Raw genomic sequence first — 19,800 nt, forward strand, 5'->3', positions numbered from 1 at the left:
TGTTGGAGGTCGGCATGTTATCAAAAAATTTAAAGCCTATTCTGCTTTGGAAGATAAAAGTGCCCGGTTCGGATTGCTTGGGGTAGAAGAAGAAATGGAATATCTTAGGGTCGAGGGGGATACTGTGCAACTTAAAGAGGACGACCATCCCGCTCAGTAACCTAAAGGAATTCGGCACAAGCTGGCCGAGCGGGATGCGGAAATAGTTACAAACTTCCAAAATGAAGGGATGAGTAGGAAATCTGAGGCCGCCCTGAAATTGGTCTAGAAAGAAACAAATAGAGCCGGTCGGCGGGTCATGTGGCCGGTCGGTCGGGTCGGCTATGATTATTTCGTGGTCATCAGGAAGCTCATATGTCCGAACCAGTCGCCGAGCACCCTCCTCATCAAATCGGCTCTCCATGGTCAGGTACCAAGGGCCCTGAACACCAACCGCGGGTTCGGAGCAGCTTGCCATCTCGGAGAGGCGAAAGAATAGCAAGAAAGCGAAGGAAGGGAAACGAAAGGGGCGAAATGAGCAGGGAAGACTTAGTAAGTGAAGGAAGAAGACTCACTGAGGAGGAAACGGGCGGAAAAGATCACCGGGGAAGAGGTAGCAGCCGGAAAGTGGGACTGGATCGCCGAAGGCTGCAGAGGCAGAGGAGGCAGAAGGAGGAAGCACGAGCGAGCGTGCGGCCGAGAAAGGGACGGAGGCTTTATACAGCCGAGGCCGGTTAGCCTCCACCGTCCGATCCAGGTTACGAGAAACAAGGACGCCATCGGGCCGTCCATTTCAAACGAGCGCATCCCATCGTAAGTGACGTCGCCGCCACACAAAGATCGACACGTGGCGCTCTGTCACCGAGTGCAATTAATGCGCCCACGTCGCGCATGCTCCCACTTAATGGAGAGGATTTGCACAATTTTCGAGGAGATCTAGACAAGTGAACATCAACAGGGAACGACAAGACAACCAAAATAAAGAGCCGAGCGGCTGAATCTGGCAGAAGGGCCGAACGGCCCCATGGATATTATAAGCTACAGAAAGACGGCGACTGCTCGCTCGGACACATATGGTCCAGTCAGTCGGATTCATTTCCTCCTTCGACTAGACTTGAAGGGAAGGCAAGTGATCCGGCGGTAAGAATGGGGGGCCCACCTTCTGAAGGGTCCCAACCTAAGGACGGATGGAAGGCTGGCCAAGCGGGTAATGGTCCGAGCGGAGCTAGAGATAACCCATCCGTGGGCTTGGGTTTCCGACGCCAAGGCAAGAAGGTCGAAGGGCCGAGCGGAAGTCCGCTCGGCTGGGACCGAAGGGCCGATCGAGTGATCCGTTCGGCCAGGATAGGGGCGAGGGTACAAAGGTGGCCGAACGGCCTATGCGCTCGGCTCGGGTTATGGGATATCAGCAGGAGCATGTCTGATGATTATGCCTTGCACAAAATCGCACGATGGAAGATCTTGCTGTCACATCATGGGAAGGTTGGCGCAGTAACAGTATGTTCTCATGGACGTCTCCCTGACAGATCCATGATTCAGGCATGGCCCTTCTGACAGACCCATACTTGAGCATGGTCAAAGGCATGTGGTTGCTTTGACTGGAGCACCCAGGTTTCCTCCAGAGGTCTATATAAGGCCTCCATTTCTCCACCAGAGGTAAGCGAAATCTTGATTCAGGAGCCACCTTTTTGTTATTCCTCGCCTGACTTGAGCGTCGGAGGACCGTCGCCGGGACACCCCTCCCGGCTCGGTTTTGTTGCAGGTTCACCGGAGCATTCGAGGACTCCGCAGGAAGCGCCACGTGCCCAGCGTCCCTTGACTCCTGATTCGGACAGGATCAAGGGTGATAATTGTGACTCGCAGAACGATAAGCATACAGATACAGTTCAAAACATAAAGACAAAGATAAGCTGAAAACGCTCCTCACTCCAGGGCTTCAAAAATGGGCTCGGGGATGGTTTCTAGCAGACCGACAAAGTCTTTAGGAGGGATGGAGGCCGTCTCCGGAAGTTGGCCCTTAGCCTGCAAATAAACCGTTGTCGCCCGGATGGCTTCCTCAAAGGCTAGAACTAGCCGATCGCTAAACTTCTCGCCAAATTCGTCCGAGCGGAGATAGTTTTGTTCCCGGCGGCGACCCTCCGACGCTCAAGTCAGGCAACGTCGAAATGAAGCAAAGTCAAAATAACGAGACTGTGGCTACAGTAGATGAGAGAAAACCATACCTCCGTCGAAGTCCGGAGGTCTTTATATAGGACCCCGGAGAGGCGTGTGCACACTTCCCGAGGTGTGCACGCTCCTCAAAGCATACCTCAGAATGGTTGTGTCAGAAAAACATGTCAGATGTCATATCGCAACTGTCCGAGCATATCTCTACCACGACAGCGGAAACTTCCACCGTACGATCCTCGGTACAGCCCGACCGCCGACCATGCTGATTGTCGGTGGCAGGTGTCTCGAGAATGATATCACTAGCTGCCCTTTTGTCCTCTTCTAAGTCTTTTGTCTCTTACTGGGCCGGACGGGATGCCCGCTCGGCCTCCAGGGTGCTCGGGTGCGCATGCGCATCGGACCGGGCGAGAAGGCCGCTCGGTCAAATACTCGGACGGGCGTGCGATCTGGTTGACCTATAGTTCGGTCGAGCGGATCGGCCACTCGGCACGATAGTTCCGCTATAAGGGAGCTTGTGAGCGTCGGAAGCTCGACCCGAGGTCGAGCTATCTACACGTCGGCCCGGGATTTACTCCGGTTGATCGGCCAGGTTGCTTCCCCCCGCTCAGCCGGGACCTTGACTCCCCCGTGTCGTCGACCCCTCCCTATGTGGGCCCCCGATTCTTACCATTGGATCAAATATTTTTTTCTTTTCACATTTAATAATTTATTAATTATATTTTTTTAGGTTTTTTTATAAAAGATATTCATTGTGTTCTTGTTAGTCTTATACTTTAAGATTAATAATATTGTGAATAGGAAATATATTTTTTTCAATCTTTTTATTAAGATAGAATATAATGTCTATTTTTATCAATTTAACATTTAATATTTGATATAAAAATTAAATTATTTATTTTTATCCAGTTAAATTTATGGACTGACTTACGTGCATTCATGCATGCTAGTTATATAATAAATTAGTTGATTTTGAAATTCACTAAAAATTTGACTGCCACGGTGCAAGTCTAAGTAGCGGAGTTGATGGTTTGTGGGTGAAATAAAATATTTAAAAATGGAAGGATGTTGTAATAATTTTCACAAATTAAAACCCTAACCCCAAGTGCGTCACCGCCTCTCCAGGCCATCTCAGTCTCTTCCTCCGGCTCTTCCCTCCGCTGCCCCAGTAGAGACCAGTCGTGCAAACTACCCTATCCAAGCTTCTCCTATCCAAACTCTCGAGAAGGCTGCACCGTCTTCCTAAAACATCGATAGGTGGGCGATGTGCACCGGGAATCAGTTTCAGTACGAGCCGCAAACCCGGCCGGCCCGTGAGAGGAGAAAGGGGCGGTGACGACAGCTCCGAAGATCCCTTCCTTCGTAGTCTCAGTTTTGGGAACGATGACAAGGAGGAAAATCAACGATCGTACCAAGAAGCCTCCTTTGGACGGCCCTCCTCTAGGCCAGCGTTTCAGGGCGGCAAGGAAAGCCGAAAAGTGCCGCCTTTGGCAAAGGAGGACGGCATCGACGCCTCTTCAGGTGATCTTTTCCCTGATTTTGATTTGGGCGAAGACGAGCTTGGTTTGACTGGTAGTGGTCTGCGTGGCCGTTCCCGTAGCAGAGCCAGACGGAGAACCCCTCCAAGAGAGGATTTTAGTCGATCAACGCAGTCGGCATTCAAGGATTTCGGCCGAGATTTTGTGGGTGACTTTGACAATCCACGATATCGATCGCCATTAGGATCTGCCAGTGGAGACAGGATTGAGGATTCAAGCGATGGATTGCCTAGCGATCGAGTTGGGGATTCGCTAGCACAAAAATTTAATCTTGGAGGATCTGACCAGCATAAAACGGATGAAGCCAATCAAGAAACTTTAGACTCGACAAAATCTATCACACTGGAGAAAAGATGAAGGAGAATGCCCTCATACCTAATGCTGTCGCCATGCTTGATGGACTCTGCAAAGATGGGCTTGTTCAAGAGGCGATGAAGCTGTTTCGATTTATGATGTTGTCACTTACACTGCTGTTGTGGAAGGGTTCTGCAAGTCGGCAAAATTTGATGATGCTAAGAAGATTTTCAGGAAAATGCAGAACAATGGAATCGCACCAAATGCATTCAGCTGCAAGGTTCTCATTCAGGGCTTCTGTCAAGGAAAGAAATTGGAGGATTCTGTCGAGTTCTGTATGGACATCAACCAAATGCAGCTACTTTAATCGGTCTGGTGGATGAGCTCATTAAAGAGAAAAGGATGGAGTTTGTGAAAAAGTTGCTCGAGAGAGGTTTGTTTCTGGATGACAAAGCTATCAGAGAGCATTTGAACAAGAAAGGACCATTCTCGCCATTGATTTGGGAGGTGTTCTTTGGGGCAAAGGCATCAGGAGGACCTTTTTAATCTTTTTCTAGGTAATTGCAAAAACTTCTCTGCCATGTTGATTTACACTCTGCTGCAAGAGAAGGGAACTTGTGGAATCTGAATGACAAGTGAACTTGCAAATAATACTCCGAGAATTGTGGGCATCAAATTTTTTGCTTCGTTTTGTTTAGCATTTGTCATATTGGAAGAAGATTACTAGTAGTTTATGGACACTGGTTTTGTTTTGTTAAACCTAAATTTTCTGATTGCTAAAAACATATCGGCCATTTTCCTACTCAATGGAGAACCTTTGGGATTGACCTACAATGGAGGACCATTATTTGATCATCTCCAATAGGGTTGTAAACAAGTCGAGGTGAGCCGGGCTTTGGGGTGTTCAAGCTTGTTTGATAAGGTAACCAAGCCGAACCGAGCTTAAAATGAACCAAGCTTTTGAAATTAGTGTTAAGTTTGGCTTGGTTTATTTTTTATGAGCTTGAGCTTGTTTGAAGCTTAGTTTGAGCTTGGTTCGTTTAGATGATATCGAACTCTCAATTCAAGCTTGGCTTGAGCTTGGTTCGTTTAGATGTTATCGAGCTCTCAATTCAAGCTTGGCTTGAGCTTGGTTCGTTTAGATGTTATCAAGCTCTCAATTCAAGTTTGTTTGATTGTTTGAAACTTTTAGTTGTTTGATTGGTTATTGAACTTGATAATTTAAATTTATTTATTTATTTTATTTTATTATTTATTTAGCATATTGAAAAGAATTTTATTAATGAATATGGTTATTGAACATTGTTCACGAACGTTAACGAGTTGAACACATATGTGTTCAAGCTTATTTATTTAGCTTAACGAGCTATTCAAAGTTGTTTGTTTAATTAATCTTATGTATATTGAACGAACATAAACAAGTTCTTACCAAGTCAAACATCAAGCTTGTTCACGAACGTTTGGTTCATTTACAACCCTAATCTCCAATTTGTATCTTCAAACCAGCATTTGATTCAAGGACAATGAAGGCCAAAGAAAAAAAATGATTAATTAGGTTGGATAACGTTGAGTCTAGGGTGACCGGTCGGTCTCACGGAAGTTTCCCACCGACCACTAGGGTAAATCGGGAAGCGCTCGTAGCGGACAACCTAGGAGCCCAGCATCCTTTAGTTGCGTGTCCCATTTGGAGGAAAAATTCTTGCAAATTCGTCATAACTGGGGTGACAACCTGGATGTCCTGTCGCTGCACCATAGCCCCTGGGCACAATGAAGGCCAAAGAAAAAATAGAATAATATAGTATTTACAAAAATATTTGATACGACATGAAAAATACGTGAACGATTTAAATATATAAAAAAAACATTATATGTTAAAGTTAAAAAAAAAAAATTAGTTTGTTCATGACAAAATATATGTTGTTGATTTAAAATTTTGAATATTAAATAAATTTTTGGTTTATTTAAATATTAAATTAAAAAATTGATTTAAAAACATTGTATTTTTTTATAAACTTTAACAAACCAAATTGATTTAAATATATGTTTTTATTATTGCATAAATATATAAAATATTAGCTATTACAGTAAGTAAGAAGATGATTATGTGTACCCCATAAAACTTAAAAAATATTATATTAACGTGATTGATGAACATCTGTTTATTTATAAAAATATAAAAAGATTTTTTAAAAAATTATGAGATTTTTTTAATATTAATTATAACAATTTAGTTGGGTTATTTAAATTTTTATATATATATATTTTTAAATGAATATATTAATTAATTCGGTTCAGTTTAAATTTTAAAATTATTTATTCAGTTAAATTAAATAAATAAAAATAAAAAAACATTCGATAAATTTTCTAAATAAATAAATCTGTAAATCTCTAATTAATAGTTTCAATACATTGGTTAATTTGATTTTTGGTTATTTTTTATTGATATTTTATTTGTTCCTCTCACCGATAAATATCTCCCGCGCCCACAAAAACCTAATTCCTCATAGCCGCTTTGCTTGTGCAAACAGCCGCCACCGGCAACCCTAACAAGAGCACTACTCGCACGCCATGGTTAGCCTCGACCTCTTTCTTCTTGTGTGTTAGTGTGTAGTGATCACTACAGTCTTTTGATATCCACAGATTTTCTCTTTGTTGGTTTTGATTACAGGCGGATGCTTCAGATGCCGTGGACGTCGGAGGGGCTCCCAAGAAGAGAACCTTCAGGAAGTTTTCTTATCGCGGAGTCGATCTCGATCAGCTCCTTGACATGGGCCTCGACGAGCTCGTCAAGCTCTTCGGTGCACGTGCTCGCAGAAGGTTTGGATCTCGTTTCCTTGTGTTCTTGTTCTTTGGTTTTCCTTGCTATGCTTGACAATGAACGCGAGGCCGCGCAGGTTTCAGAGGGGATTGAAGAGAAAGCCAATGGCTTTGATTAAGAAGCTTCGCAAAGCTGTAAGCTGCCCCCTTTCTGTCTTTTCTTTGCATAGAAAGTTTTCGCTTTGCTTGTGATATGATAACTAGTTCTATGATTTATGCTGATTTATGGCTGCAACCCTGTTGGTTACAGAAATTGTCATAACTTTCATTGATGTCAAATTATACAACATTATTCATCATGATCAATGTTTGTGTTAATGGCCTTGCATGAGCAATGATTGGTGTCTTTGAACTAAATGAGGATTGAAAATAGTTTACTAATATAGTTGAGTAAGTTCTTTGGACTCTCAAAGCTTGGCAATGTTATTAGATTCATGCTGTAGTAATAAGATATCGATAATAAGATTACAATTAATAAAAGCTGAAGAGATAATTTGATTGGTAAATGCTAAGTAATGCATTTATAAATGATTAACTCAGTCGCATGCATCTTTTAATCTTCTGTGCAGATCAAGTGGGTTAACTGAAGGTTTTCCATTTATCTCTGTCAAATTTTCAACTGCAATTTTATTACTCTGAATACTTGTAATTCCTATTCATTCTTTATATTCAGAAACGAGATGCGCCTCCTGGTGAGAAGCCTGAGCCCGTGAGGACGCATCTTAGGAACATGATAATAGTTCCAGAGATGATTGGGAGCATCATTGGTGTCTACAATGGAAAAACTTTCAACCAGGTTGAGATAAAGGTAACTTTTTTTTGATATGGCAAATTTACAATATATTTAACAATTTTTAAGTTCTGTAATTGTTAGTTTCACTTTCTTTGTTCACGAATCTCAAAATATACCAGCCATGATTAGCATAGCATGAATCTTTAGCCATTGCAAAGGGGTCAATTTTGGCAATTAAAAGAAGATTAATTGCCATATGCTGATATCCCATTTCATAGCTGCAACTGAACTTAGTAGTTTTCTTTTGCTGAATAATGATCCTTGTTATGGCATCACAGCCCGAAATGATTGGTCACTACTTGGCCGAGTTCTCCATCTCATACAAGCCTGTGAAGCACGGAAGACCTGGTATTGGTGCCACGCACTCCTCCAGGTTCATCCCACTGAAGTAAACGCTGCCCCAGTTGAAGAAATGTCAGAAGTTTCTATTGTGGTTTTGTTATTCCTCTTGTGTATTTCCTATTCTAGGACCTTCTAATGGCTTTCGGACGAATCATTTTCCTTTTCGCAATTTTGAGCCAAGTAATTTTGGGTCATGAATGTTTGCTTTGCTTTATTTAAAGTGGGTATTTAAGCTTATGACTTGTTTATGGAATTCATTTGCTTAGGTTTTATGTGCTTTGGAACCTTGCATAATTGGAGAAGTTATAATTTTATAAATCACCTTTGAGATGAAATTTTATTTGTTCAATTTGTGATAGAGATATTTCCACTTGGTAAAAAACCTATAAAGGGATAAAATTCCTCTTCAATTTTGTCTGTTGTTAATTTACCTTTAAAAGAAAAAATAATTGAACATGGTATCAGGTATGTAAAATATTTGAACTGATGAAGGTTGAATTTGTTTATAATTTCTGTAATATGAAGAAAAATAATAACATAGAACAATTAATGGGTACTTTTTTTAGTGCAAATGCCTTGTTGTGCATGTAATTTGAAGAGGAAATATAGCACATTTAATTTCTCATTCAATTGGTCCAATATCATCCCAATCGGTTCAGTTGGGCTTCATAGTAAGATATACACCTATAAATCATAGGGGCCCTTTAAATTGAGAGGTCAAATATTTAATGAAATATTTTACACCGGTTAAAAATTATTCTTAAGATCTATTTAAATAACTACTCATGTAAATACTAATTATACATTCAATTTTTTATTGGTGACAAAAGGCGAATACACTCGCCCCCGCTAACCCGTCCCAGGGTCAACACGGAGGAATTAAATCACGGACGGCTACTAGCCTTTGGAATAGTGATTGACATATAAAAGAGGACATTTACCTCGACTTTACCAAGATTCGAATCTCAGACCTTATTGATGGTAACACCTCATGTTACATGAGGAGGATTTCAATGTAAGATATATGGCTTAAATGAATGTAAGCAATAGTGCTTTAATGTACATATAATAATTGTAGGACACCTATAATCATTATTGGCTTGTGATTTTGGCCTTTAAATAACTAATCAATAATTATGATCAATAATTATGTCTTTAAAGGATCAAGAGTTCAATAACTTGGCTTTCCTTCTCAGACGCAATCCTCACTACTGATACCCCCACCCTTGATGCATCGCCAATCTTCATGAAAAAGGATTAGAAACTGGTTGCGAAATAGAGCAATTACTTGTCATAGAAGTTGTTGAGAACAAAGTTCGGTTCTCATCACAAGCAAATAATAATTTAAAGCAATTCGACTCTCATTATGATCTGCAAGGTCTTTTTACAGGTGAGCTAAAAGCCACCTACACTTAAACAAAGAGGCAAAGCTTAAAGGATACTACTGTACAACATTAATCAGAGGAACTAAGGTCTTCATCATAATCACGATTTGACCACAGGGAGTCATGAGAGGAACTCACCAATAACCACAGCGCGAGCTGCTAGGACCTACTAGTAGTCACAGACTGAATCAGGAGAAAGAAAATTTTCCATGCAAGCTCAAAGACTTGATAATAGAGAGGAGATTTGATCATCCTTCTAACTAGCACAGAAGCAGATCAGTTAATCAGCAAATTGCGCCAGGTCAGTGCGGTGTTGGCTTCTCTCAAACTTCTCGCTCTCCTATAATCAATTTCTGCATCTGAGAATGACTGCCCCGGCTGTGCTCGCTTGCCAAGTTGGGGATCGGTTGATGACCTTGAGCTACCTCCCTCTCCACCAATGGAGTCAGTGTTACCATGAAGTAAAGGTGAGGCATTTTCACACAGACGGTTTGGTTTAGAACCTGGACAGCATGACAGATACGTTATCTCAAAGAAAATGGTAATGATATGACAGTATCGCTTGCGTTCAGTGTTTTTTTGCCAGTTACAGGACATAAGGGATAAGGATACTTAGAATGGAAGCAAGGATGATTCTTCTTGGGAGAAAAAAAATCCTATTCAAAGCAATTAATCTTACCTGCATGTATGTTATCCCGATCAGAACTGCCATCCAATCCAACTTCAGGCTGAGCAGCAACTTGCTTTGTCAGCAGAGGATCTAGTGAATTGGATAACTTTTTCCCTTTGTTGGCAAACTCGTTAGTGCGACACAGATCAGTTCCAGTTTTAGTATTTGCAAATGGAGACATCGTAAAGGATTCATCTACTTCATTCGACATCTCCACATAATGTTGTGTTGTGACGATTTCATCAGCACTGAATCCAAATGATGCTCTGTATGCTTCAATCTCTTCTGCATCTTGTTTGCAGGCTTTACTATGTCTGTTTCCACTGGAGTGAACATCAGCTTCCCTGGACATACTATGTCTCCCAGCACTATGAGGAACTGATTGTTGTGCCTGGTCCAAGTGAAATTGAGCTGATGTTGCAGGATAGAAGAAACTGGAATCGGGGCATAGTATAAAATTTCTGGTTGCAGCTGAATTAAGTCCAAAAAGCTTTGATGCACCATTTCTGCAACATGGTGAATCCTGTGCTGATGCAGAAGCATCCCACTGTCTAGGAGTATCCCGCTCAGGAAAAGGAGATGAAATCCCAGTTCTTGGGGTTCCGGTGGCAGGTGATATGAGGCTGCTAGAAGGACTTCCAGGATAAAAAGGATAATTTGTCTGGAATTCACTTCCAACATAATTAGATGATAAATAAGGCATTCCATTCTCTTTTGTAGCACTTCTAATATTCAGAGACGATGACAGAAACCGAGCAAAAGGCACATCTGGGGATGATGGAGTTGTAAGGTGAGCAAGTTCAGGTGGAGGGGTCAATGGAGCAGTGGAAGGTTCAGTTGTAAAAGTAGAGAACACAGGAGGTGAGACCAATTGAGTTTCATGAGCATATGGCCCAGTTGCAAACATGGTTGAAGATGGTCCTCCAGGAGAAATAGCTGACATTGACAACAAACAGTTTGGTGATTGGGCTGTCGAAGGGAGTGCTGAGTTTGTGAAAGAAGCTGGAGATGAAGGTGGGGCAAGAATAGACAAGTTTAGAATTGTATTTTCACTAGAAATTCCAGCAGATTGAGGACCATTTACACGACTAGATGATGCATTCCCATCTGGAGTTCGAGATGCTGGAACAATTCGTTTCCCTCTCTTTTGTGACCCAAAACAGGACAGTCCTCCAAAGCAGCCTCCCCATCTACTCCACTGGTCCAAAGAAAAATGTACAAGTTAGATAACACTGTACAGCCTTTAATTTGCAATCCAGGAGCACAACAAACTTCAACAAGATATATTATGAAAGTGTGCAAATCAAACCAAATGTGGAGGTACATAAATTATAAATTTTGATTAAGAGAAGATATATGAACTAGACTGGCGGTCCATAGATCAAACAATTGGTAGCATGCGATGTCAAAGCATGATTTAGGAGCTAAGTTACTTGGCACGAAAATTGTTGAAAATACAATCAAAGTCCCATATTGGAAATATATAAAAAAGATCATGGGTTTAAAAGATAGAAGATATCTTCATTGGTTTGAGACCTTTTGGGTAGAGCCCAAAAATAAATCCATAAGAACTTAGGCCCAAAGTGGACAATATTATTCCATAGAAATCCGATTCATTGTTTCTGATATAGGTACTATGAGTTGCAAGCAATATTCTGCTAACAATGCTAGGCAACACTCAATTATTTGGGTTAGGTATGGGCATGCCCGTAGAGTTGGAGGTGGTGCACTAATCAACATTTTGAAGGCAGTTCTCGCCTAATAGGATTAACCAAAGTTCTCGGGAATTGTTTGATTCTTGTACTCCTTTGTGCAAAGAGCAAATCTTGTTTTTTAACTACGGATTATCATCTAACGATTTATCAGATAAACTTTATAGCAAATACATGTGCTTTGACATTGTAATTTAACTAAATTTTCACTAATATGCTGGCTAGGGTTGTAAACAAGTCGAGCCGAGCCGAGCTTTGGGGTGTTCAAGCTTGTTTGATAAGATAACAGAGCCGAGCTTAAAATGAACCAAGCTTTTGAAATGAGTGTTCAAGCTTGGCTTGGTTTATTGTTTATGAGCTTGAGCTTGTTTGAAGCTTGGCTTGAGCTTGGTTCATTTAGATGTTATCAAACTCTCAATTCAAGCTTGGTTTGAGCTTGGCTTGAGTTTGGTTCGTTTAGATGTTATCAAACTCTCAATTCAAGCTTGGTTTGGGCTTGGCTTGAGCTTGGCTTGAGCTTGGTTCGTTTAGATGTTATCAAGCTCTCAATTCAAGCTTATTTGATTGTTTGAAACTTTTAATTGTTTGATTGGTTATTAAGATTTATAATTTAAATTTATTTATTTATTTTATTTTATTGTTTATTTAGCATATTGAAAAATGTTTTATTAATAAATATGGTTCGCGAACGTTGTTCACGAACGTTAACGAGCTGAACACACATGTGTTCAAGCTTGTTTGTTTAGCTTAACGAGTTGTTCAAGCTTGTTTGTTTAATTAATCTTATGCATATTGAACGAACAGAAATAAGCTCTTACCAAGCCGAACACCAAGCTTGTTCACGAACACTTAGTTCATTTACAGCCCTAATGCTGGCCTTGGAACCTTTGACAACTTGAGAGGTAATGGAGAAAATCCATATTGCTATTTCTACTCTCTAAGGGCATCTTTCATCACTAATATCAATGTAGCTACTTTGAATGTGATTTTTTTTTGGACAAAAAGAATTCATATATCTCTATAATGTTATGATATTGTCTACTTTGGACCTAAGCTCTCATAAATTTATTTTTAGACTCCATCCAAAATGCCTCAAACCAATGAAGATATCTTTTCCATCTTTTAAACCCATGATATATCATTGAAATGTTAGTCTGACAAAGTATCAGTGTAGGAACTGGACTGCATTCCAAAACATTAGTCCTGAAAATGTCTTTTTGACCACTAACCTCTCCAATGCTAAAGTCATGGGACCATTGAGCTTGCAAATGACCAAACATATGTTATGAGCTCTAGTTTCTGCAGAATGTGAGTTCTTAAAGCTTAAGCTTTGATCTTATAAGAAAAAGGATATAAAATTAGCCCTTGACTAACATTTTTTTGTCATTGATTCAAAGATTTCAGTTTAAAATTAATTTCCAGTCCTTGAACGCAATATGAGTCCAGAAAGTGGGACTGATGAGAATCAAAACAAATGGCTCTCTTAAAGAGAGAACAAAATTTTATTAAACTGAAGGTTAAGTAATGCGAGGTTAGGATTTCTTTTAAAGGTCTCAACCAAGATATTTTCACACAAAACTTAGTCACAAATAATCTATTTCTAAATTACCACAGAGAAACATGGTAACTAAACAATCTATCTCTAAAATAAATTATTCAACATAAACTATAATTACCTAGCTTAACTCTAACTAACAAAAATAACATTTACTTTTAAAAACAAACAAAATTCAAAACCTGCTAATACAGAAATTTCTAATTTTAATTTGCATCATTCTCCCCATGAAGCAACCAAGATCTTTTCACACAAAACTTAGTCACAAATAATCTATTTCTAAATTACCACAGAAAAACATGGTAACTAAACAATCTATCTCTAAAATAAATTATTCAACATGAACTATAATTACCTAGCTTAACTCTAACTAACAAAAATAAAATTTACTTTTAAAAACAAACAAAATTCAAAACCTGCTAATACAGAAATTTCTAATTTTAATTTGCATCATTCTCCCCATGAAGGAGAACTCAACTCCAAATAAATTGTCAGTATATTGTTGATTCCAAGTGCAAAAAACAATTGGGACACTAGTGTAGTTCCTTTATCATCTTTTCTTTTTCTTGGTCATTCTTTTCAATGAGTGAATACAATTAAGGTTTGTGTTGATGGTTCTAATCATAACCTTTTCACCAAAAATTTAGTTGTCATTGTTTTCGAAAGCAAGGCAGCTGCCAAGTCAGTTTGGTAGGTGACTGCATTGTATATGTGATTTGCAGTACCCTCCAAACAGAAGGTCTTTTAAGAAAACCAATTCATGTAATTAATAAAACCCTTAAATTGAATATTTTCTCATCCCCTTACAACTATTATCCTCCTTTCTGATTCTCGACAGTCAAACTCACAGAACAACACCACATGAATGCCAATTAGTGAAAAATAAATCACCCTTCCGGGTTTTTTTCTCCACAAGGTATGTTTTCCATCCTCTTTTGTCTATTTATTCTCCTCCTTGAATAGCAGCTTCCACTTCTAATCTTTGCAATTTTCCTCTTCTATCACTAGAGAGTCCAAACTTTTTGCACCTAACAGTATGGTATCATCCATCTTCTTTTCCATCATCTCCTCTTCCTTATTTCAACACTTTTAATCACAGCATTCTCCTCTTCATTTACGCAATTGTCTTGGTGGTTTTCTCCTCTTCTAAAAGCTGCAGAGAGCATACTTCATTGCAGTGACTATAAAAAAAAGTGGCCAATAGTGAGAGTCAACAACCATCTAACTAACTACACTCTTTTCCTGCAAGTTTGATCGGAGTCTTCTTCTCAATTCTTATAATGATCTAATTCTTTTTATCTTGTTGGTGCTTTGAATCATTTGATTACATTTATTTTTAAATTGAATCCATAAAAAGAAATTTACTATGTGTATTTGTCTAGTTTTACTATTCAGACAATTAGAATAGGGCAGAAAATCACAAAGCTCCTTCATCCAACTTCATGATTCATGAATATATTTTTGATTGATTAACGAATGTTGGCAGAAGACATTGGAAGTTAAAGGTTCTAAATTTAAAGTAAAGACAAAATATATAAAATTTATATTTAGTAGTAGTAGACATAGTGAGACAATTATAAAGTTTTAAATATTTAGGATCATTTTTGTAAATGCATAGAAATGTTGATAGAGATATTTTATATAGAATACAAGAAAGATGGTTGAAATCGAAGAGAATATCATGTGTTCTTTGTGATTGTAAGATTCCTTTAAAACTTTGAGGAAACTTTTACAAAACGACCATTAGACCATCTATATTATATGACGCTAAATGTGGCTATGAAACGAGCACATGAGTAGAAGATAAAAGTTGTAGAGATGAGGATGTTATGGTGGATGTGTGGGCATATGAAAATGGATAGAATAAAAAATGAGAACATTAAAAAAAAAGTCGAAGATGCACTTATTAAGGGAAAACTTCGAGAGATGCCTTTAAAATGGTATGAGCATGTACTTGGGCGTCCAATAAATGCCCCAATTAGGCGATGTGAGATTACGACAAATACATGCATTAATCGAGGAAAAGGGAAACGAAAGACATTTATTTGCATGTCGTCAATAGCTCTATGCTCCTCGTCCTAGAGTTCGCCACCCTAAGAAATTTTAATGTTTTAGATTTCCCATACCATGCTTTACAGATCATCTAGGAGTCCACTTTATTAGAAATCTCTATGCCAATGAGCCACTTGACTGTGTTAACTAGCAACCTAACTTGACTACGTGGAGTCACAAGTTCTCCAAGCTCCATGCACACTTAACGCACATATCAATACCATGGACAAATCTAACTTAAATTCTTTCTCAACACATCAAAACAACCTAGTCACACTAGACCACTTGAGAGCATTATTGCACCAATATTTATGAACTCGAAAAACATCAAATAAACATGAAGATAGTCTTTCTAATGTTTAACTAGAAGAAGGGATTATATAGACAACCCAAGGGATTTATGGTTCTTAGGCCAAGAAGGCAATCTGTGCATGCACATTAAATCTTTGTATAAATTTAAATAAGGTTTAAAATTGACGTCATGATAGTCTTTCGAAATGTTTAACTAGAAGAAGATATCTATATGGAAGAGCCCAAAGGATTATGGTTCTTAGGCCAAGAAGGCAAATTGTGCAAATTTGTTAAATCTCTATATAAGTTAACTTTAAAATAGTGGCGTAAAAAGTTTAACCAGTGTGGCAAATGTGTCTAAATTAACCAAACATCAAGGCATATGTGATTGTATGTCTTTATGTTGATAATGCCTTAATACTAGAAAGCGATCAAGATATTGTCACAAACACAAAGATGTTGATTAGACCCTGTGAGATGAAAGGCATGTAACTTGAAGATGTTATCTCATTATATTGACACAATAATAAGGAGGTGTGATGCATGACAACCTTAATGTTCAAAACCCAGTAATCCTTGGTCCACACTTAAGGAAGAATTGAGTGAGATTCTCAACTCAAATATACTAGATCATAAGGAATATTATGTGCAATTTCATGTATGTTATGAAATGCAATAAGCCAAGTATAACATATGTAGGCACTTTGTTGAACCTATTTACAAGTAATTCGGATAATACCATCGAAAGACATTGACTAAGGTATTAAGATATCTAAATCATACCTTAACCTACATATTACATTCCACAAGATATGCAACTATATTAAAGGATATAACTAAATCAAATACAATAAGGATTACAAATATAAAAGGAGCAGCAGTCTCTCAGTGATCATCAAAAATAACTTGCATAGCTGGATCCACAATTGAATTTAAATTTACAGTGTTGGACAAAGAAGGAGAAGAAGCCGAAAGGCAATGTAACTTCCTAGAGGATATTTCATATTTAAAAAATATGACATAATTACGATATATTATGATAGTCATGCAATTATAGAGAGAATAAGATAGTACATATAATTTTAAGTGTCCACATATACGTTGAAGACGTCCCATTAATTAATTAATCTTAGTAGTATCATGCTTCAAAAGATACAAATGAACTACAAGATTTGGAAATCACCTTAAGTTGCACTATGAACCCATTCCTAGGATTAAAAGGTATGAAATAAGGTTGGAGGTTAAGCATTGTGCTTTTAGCAATCCCCATCTTGTATTACTCTGGATATAAGAGAGTATAATAGGATACTCTTGTATAGGAGATCACCTATTCAAGTGTGAAATGTGAAGTGTGACTGCTTTAAGTTAAAAGAACTTAAGAAATTAAGATCAAATTGAAGGTCAAAATGGACACAAAGGAATAAATCCAAGTAACTCCTAAGGAGGCTACTATGTCAGCATAATTATCCCAACTACTATGTAGGTGTGGTTATTTTAGTCTATACTAATGAATAATTATTCAAGACAAAAGGTTATGTTCAACCAAGTAGATCGGATCATATTCTACTATGAACAGTTTAATGCCAAAAGCTACAAAACCTAGTGCAAGTCTTTCACTGGAACTCACCAAGTCAATTTTCATTTATGTGGAGGCTTATTAAAATTAGTTTTTTTAACCAATGAGATCGAGTAAATATGGATGATTTATATGAAAAGTAAATTGACATAGACCAATTTCTCAAGTGAATAAGAATTTAATATCAAACATTAAGCTACTCGAGTAATAGAGGAATCCATGCATATTTCCTGTTTGGTTCAGATGAGAGTGTGAGCTCAAATATAAACTTGAAAGCAAGTCTAAATATGATAACCAGACTCGCGTATCCTCCTGTCTTCTTGACAAGAAAGATCATGACGACTGCGAGATCTCTATGAGATCACCCCCTTAGATGAATTTTTCTTAATCCATTGGATCAACCTACCTCCTAGAGAATAACCGAAGTCAACACTTGTCGCGGATCTAAGATCTGAATCCAAGTTAAGACTCTCTAGTGCCAACAAGAATAACATATTAACAAATCCATCCTATCTTCTTGACGAGAGAATCAAGAAGATTACAACATATTAATAAGAATAACATATTAACAAATTCATCTTGTCTTCTTGACGAGAGAATCAAGAAGATTACAACATATTAATAAGAATAACATATTAACAAATCCTAATTCAAGTTAAGAATGAGTGCCATAAGAATACATATTAACAGATCTTGAATTCTCTTGTCTTCTTGACGAGTGTGTTCATTAATATCACAACAACTAGAAGATTGCTATGAGATCATTCTCTCATCTTAGATGAGATTTTCTTAATCCATAGGATCAACCTGCCTCCCTAGAGACATAACCTTGTTCCATAAATTTTGGCGCCGAATAATCATCATCAACTTGTCAAGTGAATCTAAGATCCAAATCTAAGTTAAGACACTCCAATGTCACCAAGAATAGCATACCAACTAAAGACTTGTTAGTTTAAAAGATGAGAAATAAAAGAAATAGGATGGTATGTGCTTCTCAAAGCAACAAATGACAGCAATCTATAGCCAGAAGATAGATACGCCAACTTCATTATAGGATGCACAGAGAATATGTAAATGATAGCTCTAATCAAGTATGAAAAATAAAGAGAACAAGAAGAATTGTGGTTTTATGGCAAACAGCATTAATGGAAATTCACTCTAAGGTTGCAGATCTGGTACTTGAACTAGAGATAAAGTCAGATGATTAAAAAGAAGTACTGAGCTTCTTTTGCCTAACAGAATAAACAGATGCACAAATTGCATAGGAAGGAATTTGAGAGTGGAAAATAAGTGTATAACTGTTCGTTCATGCATGGAAAAGTTGAAAATCATATACATACCATCATCATGATCCACAATATCCAACGAGAAAACATCATGAAAGGAGACAGTTAATGAAAGCTAGGTTGAGCTCATACACCAGAGCGTCTGCAAAATGTCAGTATTTTCCACCAACGTAGCATAACTGGGACAAAGATTTTTTGTGCTAAATCATTTAGAATATAGTTGGGAGAAGATTTGGAGATTTCCATTAGTAGAAAAACCTACTATTTTGGCTTCTTAGATACCTAAATATGCAAGATCCTAATTTTTTAAGATCTCTACTAGTTGAAACCACTGATATTTTGCCTTCCTAAAGATCAAAATACAGAAGATCAAGATATTCAAAGTTAGTTTTACAAAATCGGAAGCAAACAGCATCAAGTAAATATCAACAGAAAGTAGTTGCGGTTTGAGATTTAAACAAACAGCATTAAGTAAATAATTCTCACACACTCAATATCAGCACGTAGTATATCCATGCCGTACGTCTACCCCGAAGAACCCCATCGCTGCAATTACTCAAATCTAGATCTAAATGTACGACGCGTCAAATCGGCCTCCCACGGCAAAAACCGATAAAGGATAAGAAAGATAAGCGATCAAAAAGGCATAGCCATACCCTCTCCTGAGGACGGAGCCGCAGCTCCGCGGACCCAATAGCGGTGCCCGCCGGCGCGTTGGTAATCGAGGCCACGGGGCTTCCACCAGCGCCCCTGCCGCTGCCTTCGCCGCCGCCTCCAGTTCCAGCGCCGCCATTGTCATTTGCAGCCATAAATCCGTCGCCACAACTGCTGCCGCTTCCTCTTCACACCCTCCGTCTCCAGATCGCTGTGGATTTTCTCCGCGCGGAACCAGATCTCGAAGCGCGAGCTGGATATGCGAATGGAGGAGAGGAGTGAAGCCGAGAAAGAGGAAGAAAGTAACGGGTTGGGGGAGAGGGCCGCCTAGCCCTGCGCTGCGCTGCCCTGCCCTGCTTGGGTTTTTCGTTCTGGTCCAAGTCTAAAATGTGAGAAAAGAGAGAATGTGGGTCCGATGAGCGTCTCCTCCGAACTGCTGCAGTGCAACTGCTCCTGCTGCTAATTTATTGCTGCTACTGCCGCAGCCGACCACTAGCTGAGCACAAATCTTCTGGATCACTTTTGTAAAATTTAAAAATATGTCATTCGTATTTGTGATCATATCATGGTCACGATCCAACCGTAAATGATTGTGATTTTTTTCTGAATTCATCGTCCTCATCAGATTATAATTTTTATTCCAAGCGGACGGCCGGAGGCTGCCCGGAGGCCTCCGGTGATGGATAAGTG

General features: G+C 38.8%; 2 protein-coding genes and 1 pseudogene across 2 annotated transcripts; 2 read left to right on the forward strand and 1 right to left on the reverse strand.

Moving 5' to 3' along the window:
• The first annotated feature begins 3,867 nt into the window (after positions 1–3,867).
• On the forward strand, positions 3,868–4,744 carry LOC121974285 (annotated as a pseudogene).
• Positions 4,745–6,423: 1,679 nt separating this feature from the next.
• Positions 6,424–8,166, forward strand: LOC121974286 (40S ribosomal protein S15-like). The gene is made up of 5 exons (XM_042525274.1): positions 6,424–6,548; positions 6,646–6,794; positions 6,872–6,929; positions 7,468–7,602; positions 7,866–8,166. The coding sequence occupies exons 1-5, from the start codon at positions 6,546–6,548 to the stop codon at positions 7,977–7,979; spliced, it is 459 nt and encodes a 152-aa protein (XP_042381208.1). The 5' UTR covers positions 6,424–6,545; the 3' UTR covers positions 7,980–8,166.
• A 1,103-nt stretch (positions 8,167–9,269) lies between these two features.
• Positions 9,270–19,515, reverse strand: LOC121974287 (uncharacterized protein At1g76660-like). The gene is made up of 3 exons (XM_042525275.1): positions 19,113–19,515; positions 9,994–11,182; positions 9,270–9,817 (listed from the first exon to the last, which is right to left on the reverse strand). The coding sequence occupies exons 1-3, from the start codon at positions 19,263–19,265 to the stop codon at positions 9,591–9,593; spliced, it is 1,569 nt and encodes a 522-aa protein (XP_042381209.1). The 5' UTR covers positions 19,266–19,515; the 3' UTR covers positions 9,270–9,590.
• Positions 19,516–19,800: the final 285 nt, after the last annotated feature.

The sequence above is a fragment of the Zingiber officinale genome, chromosome 4B (assembly GCF_018446385.1).
Source record: "Zingiber officinale cultivar Zhangliang chromosome 4B, Zo_v1.1, whole genome shotgun sequence".
NCBI lineage: Eukaryota > Viridiplantae > Streptophyta > Magnoliopsida > Zingiberales > Zingiberaceae > Zingiber > Zingiber officinale.

Coding starts and splice junctions, on each gene's coding strand:
- LOC121974286 (XM_042525274.1), top strand. Junction 6,795..6,871: donor GGTGCACGTGCTCGCAGAAG/GTTTGGATCTCG, acceptor GAGGCCGCGCAG/GTTTCAGAGGGGATTGAAGA. Junction 7,603..7,865: donor TCAACCAGGTTGAGATAAAG/GTAACTTTTTTT, acceptor ATGGCATCACAG/CCCGAAATGATTGGTCACTA.
- LOC121974287 (XM_042525275.1), bottom strand. CDS start 19,265: ATGGCTGCAAATGACAATGGCGGCGCTGGAACTGGAGGCGGCGGCGAA. Junction 11,183..19,112: donor GGCTCCGTCCTCAGGAGAGG/GTATGGCTATGC, acceptor TCTTTGGACCAG/TGGAGTAGATGGGGAGGCTG. Junction 9,818..9,993: donor TCGGGATAACATACATGCAG/GTAAGATTAATT, acceptor CATGCTGTCCAG/GTTCTAAACCAAACCGTCTG.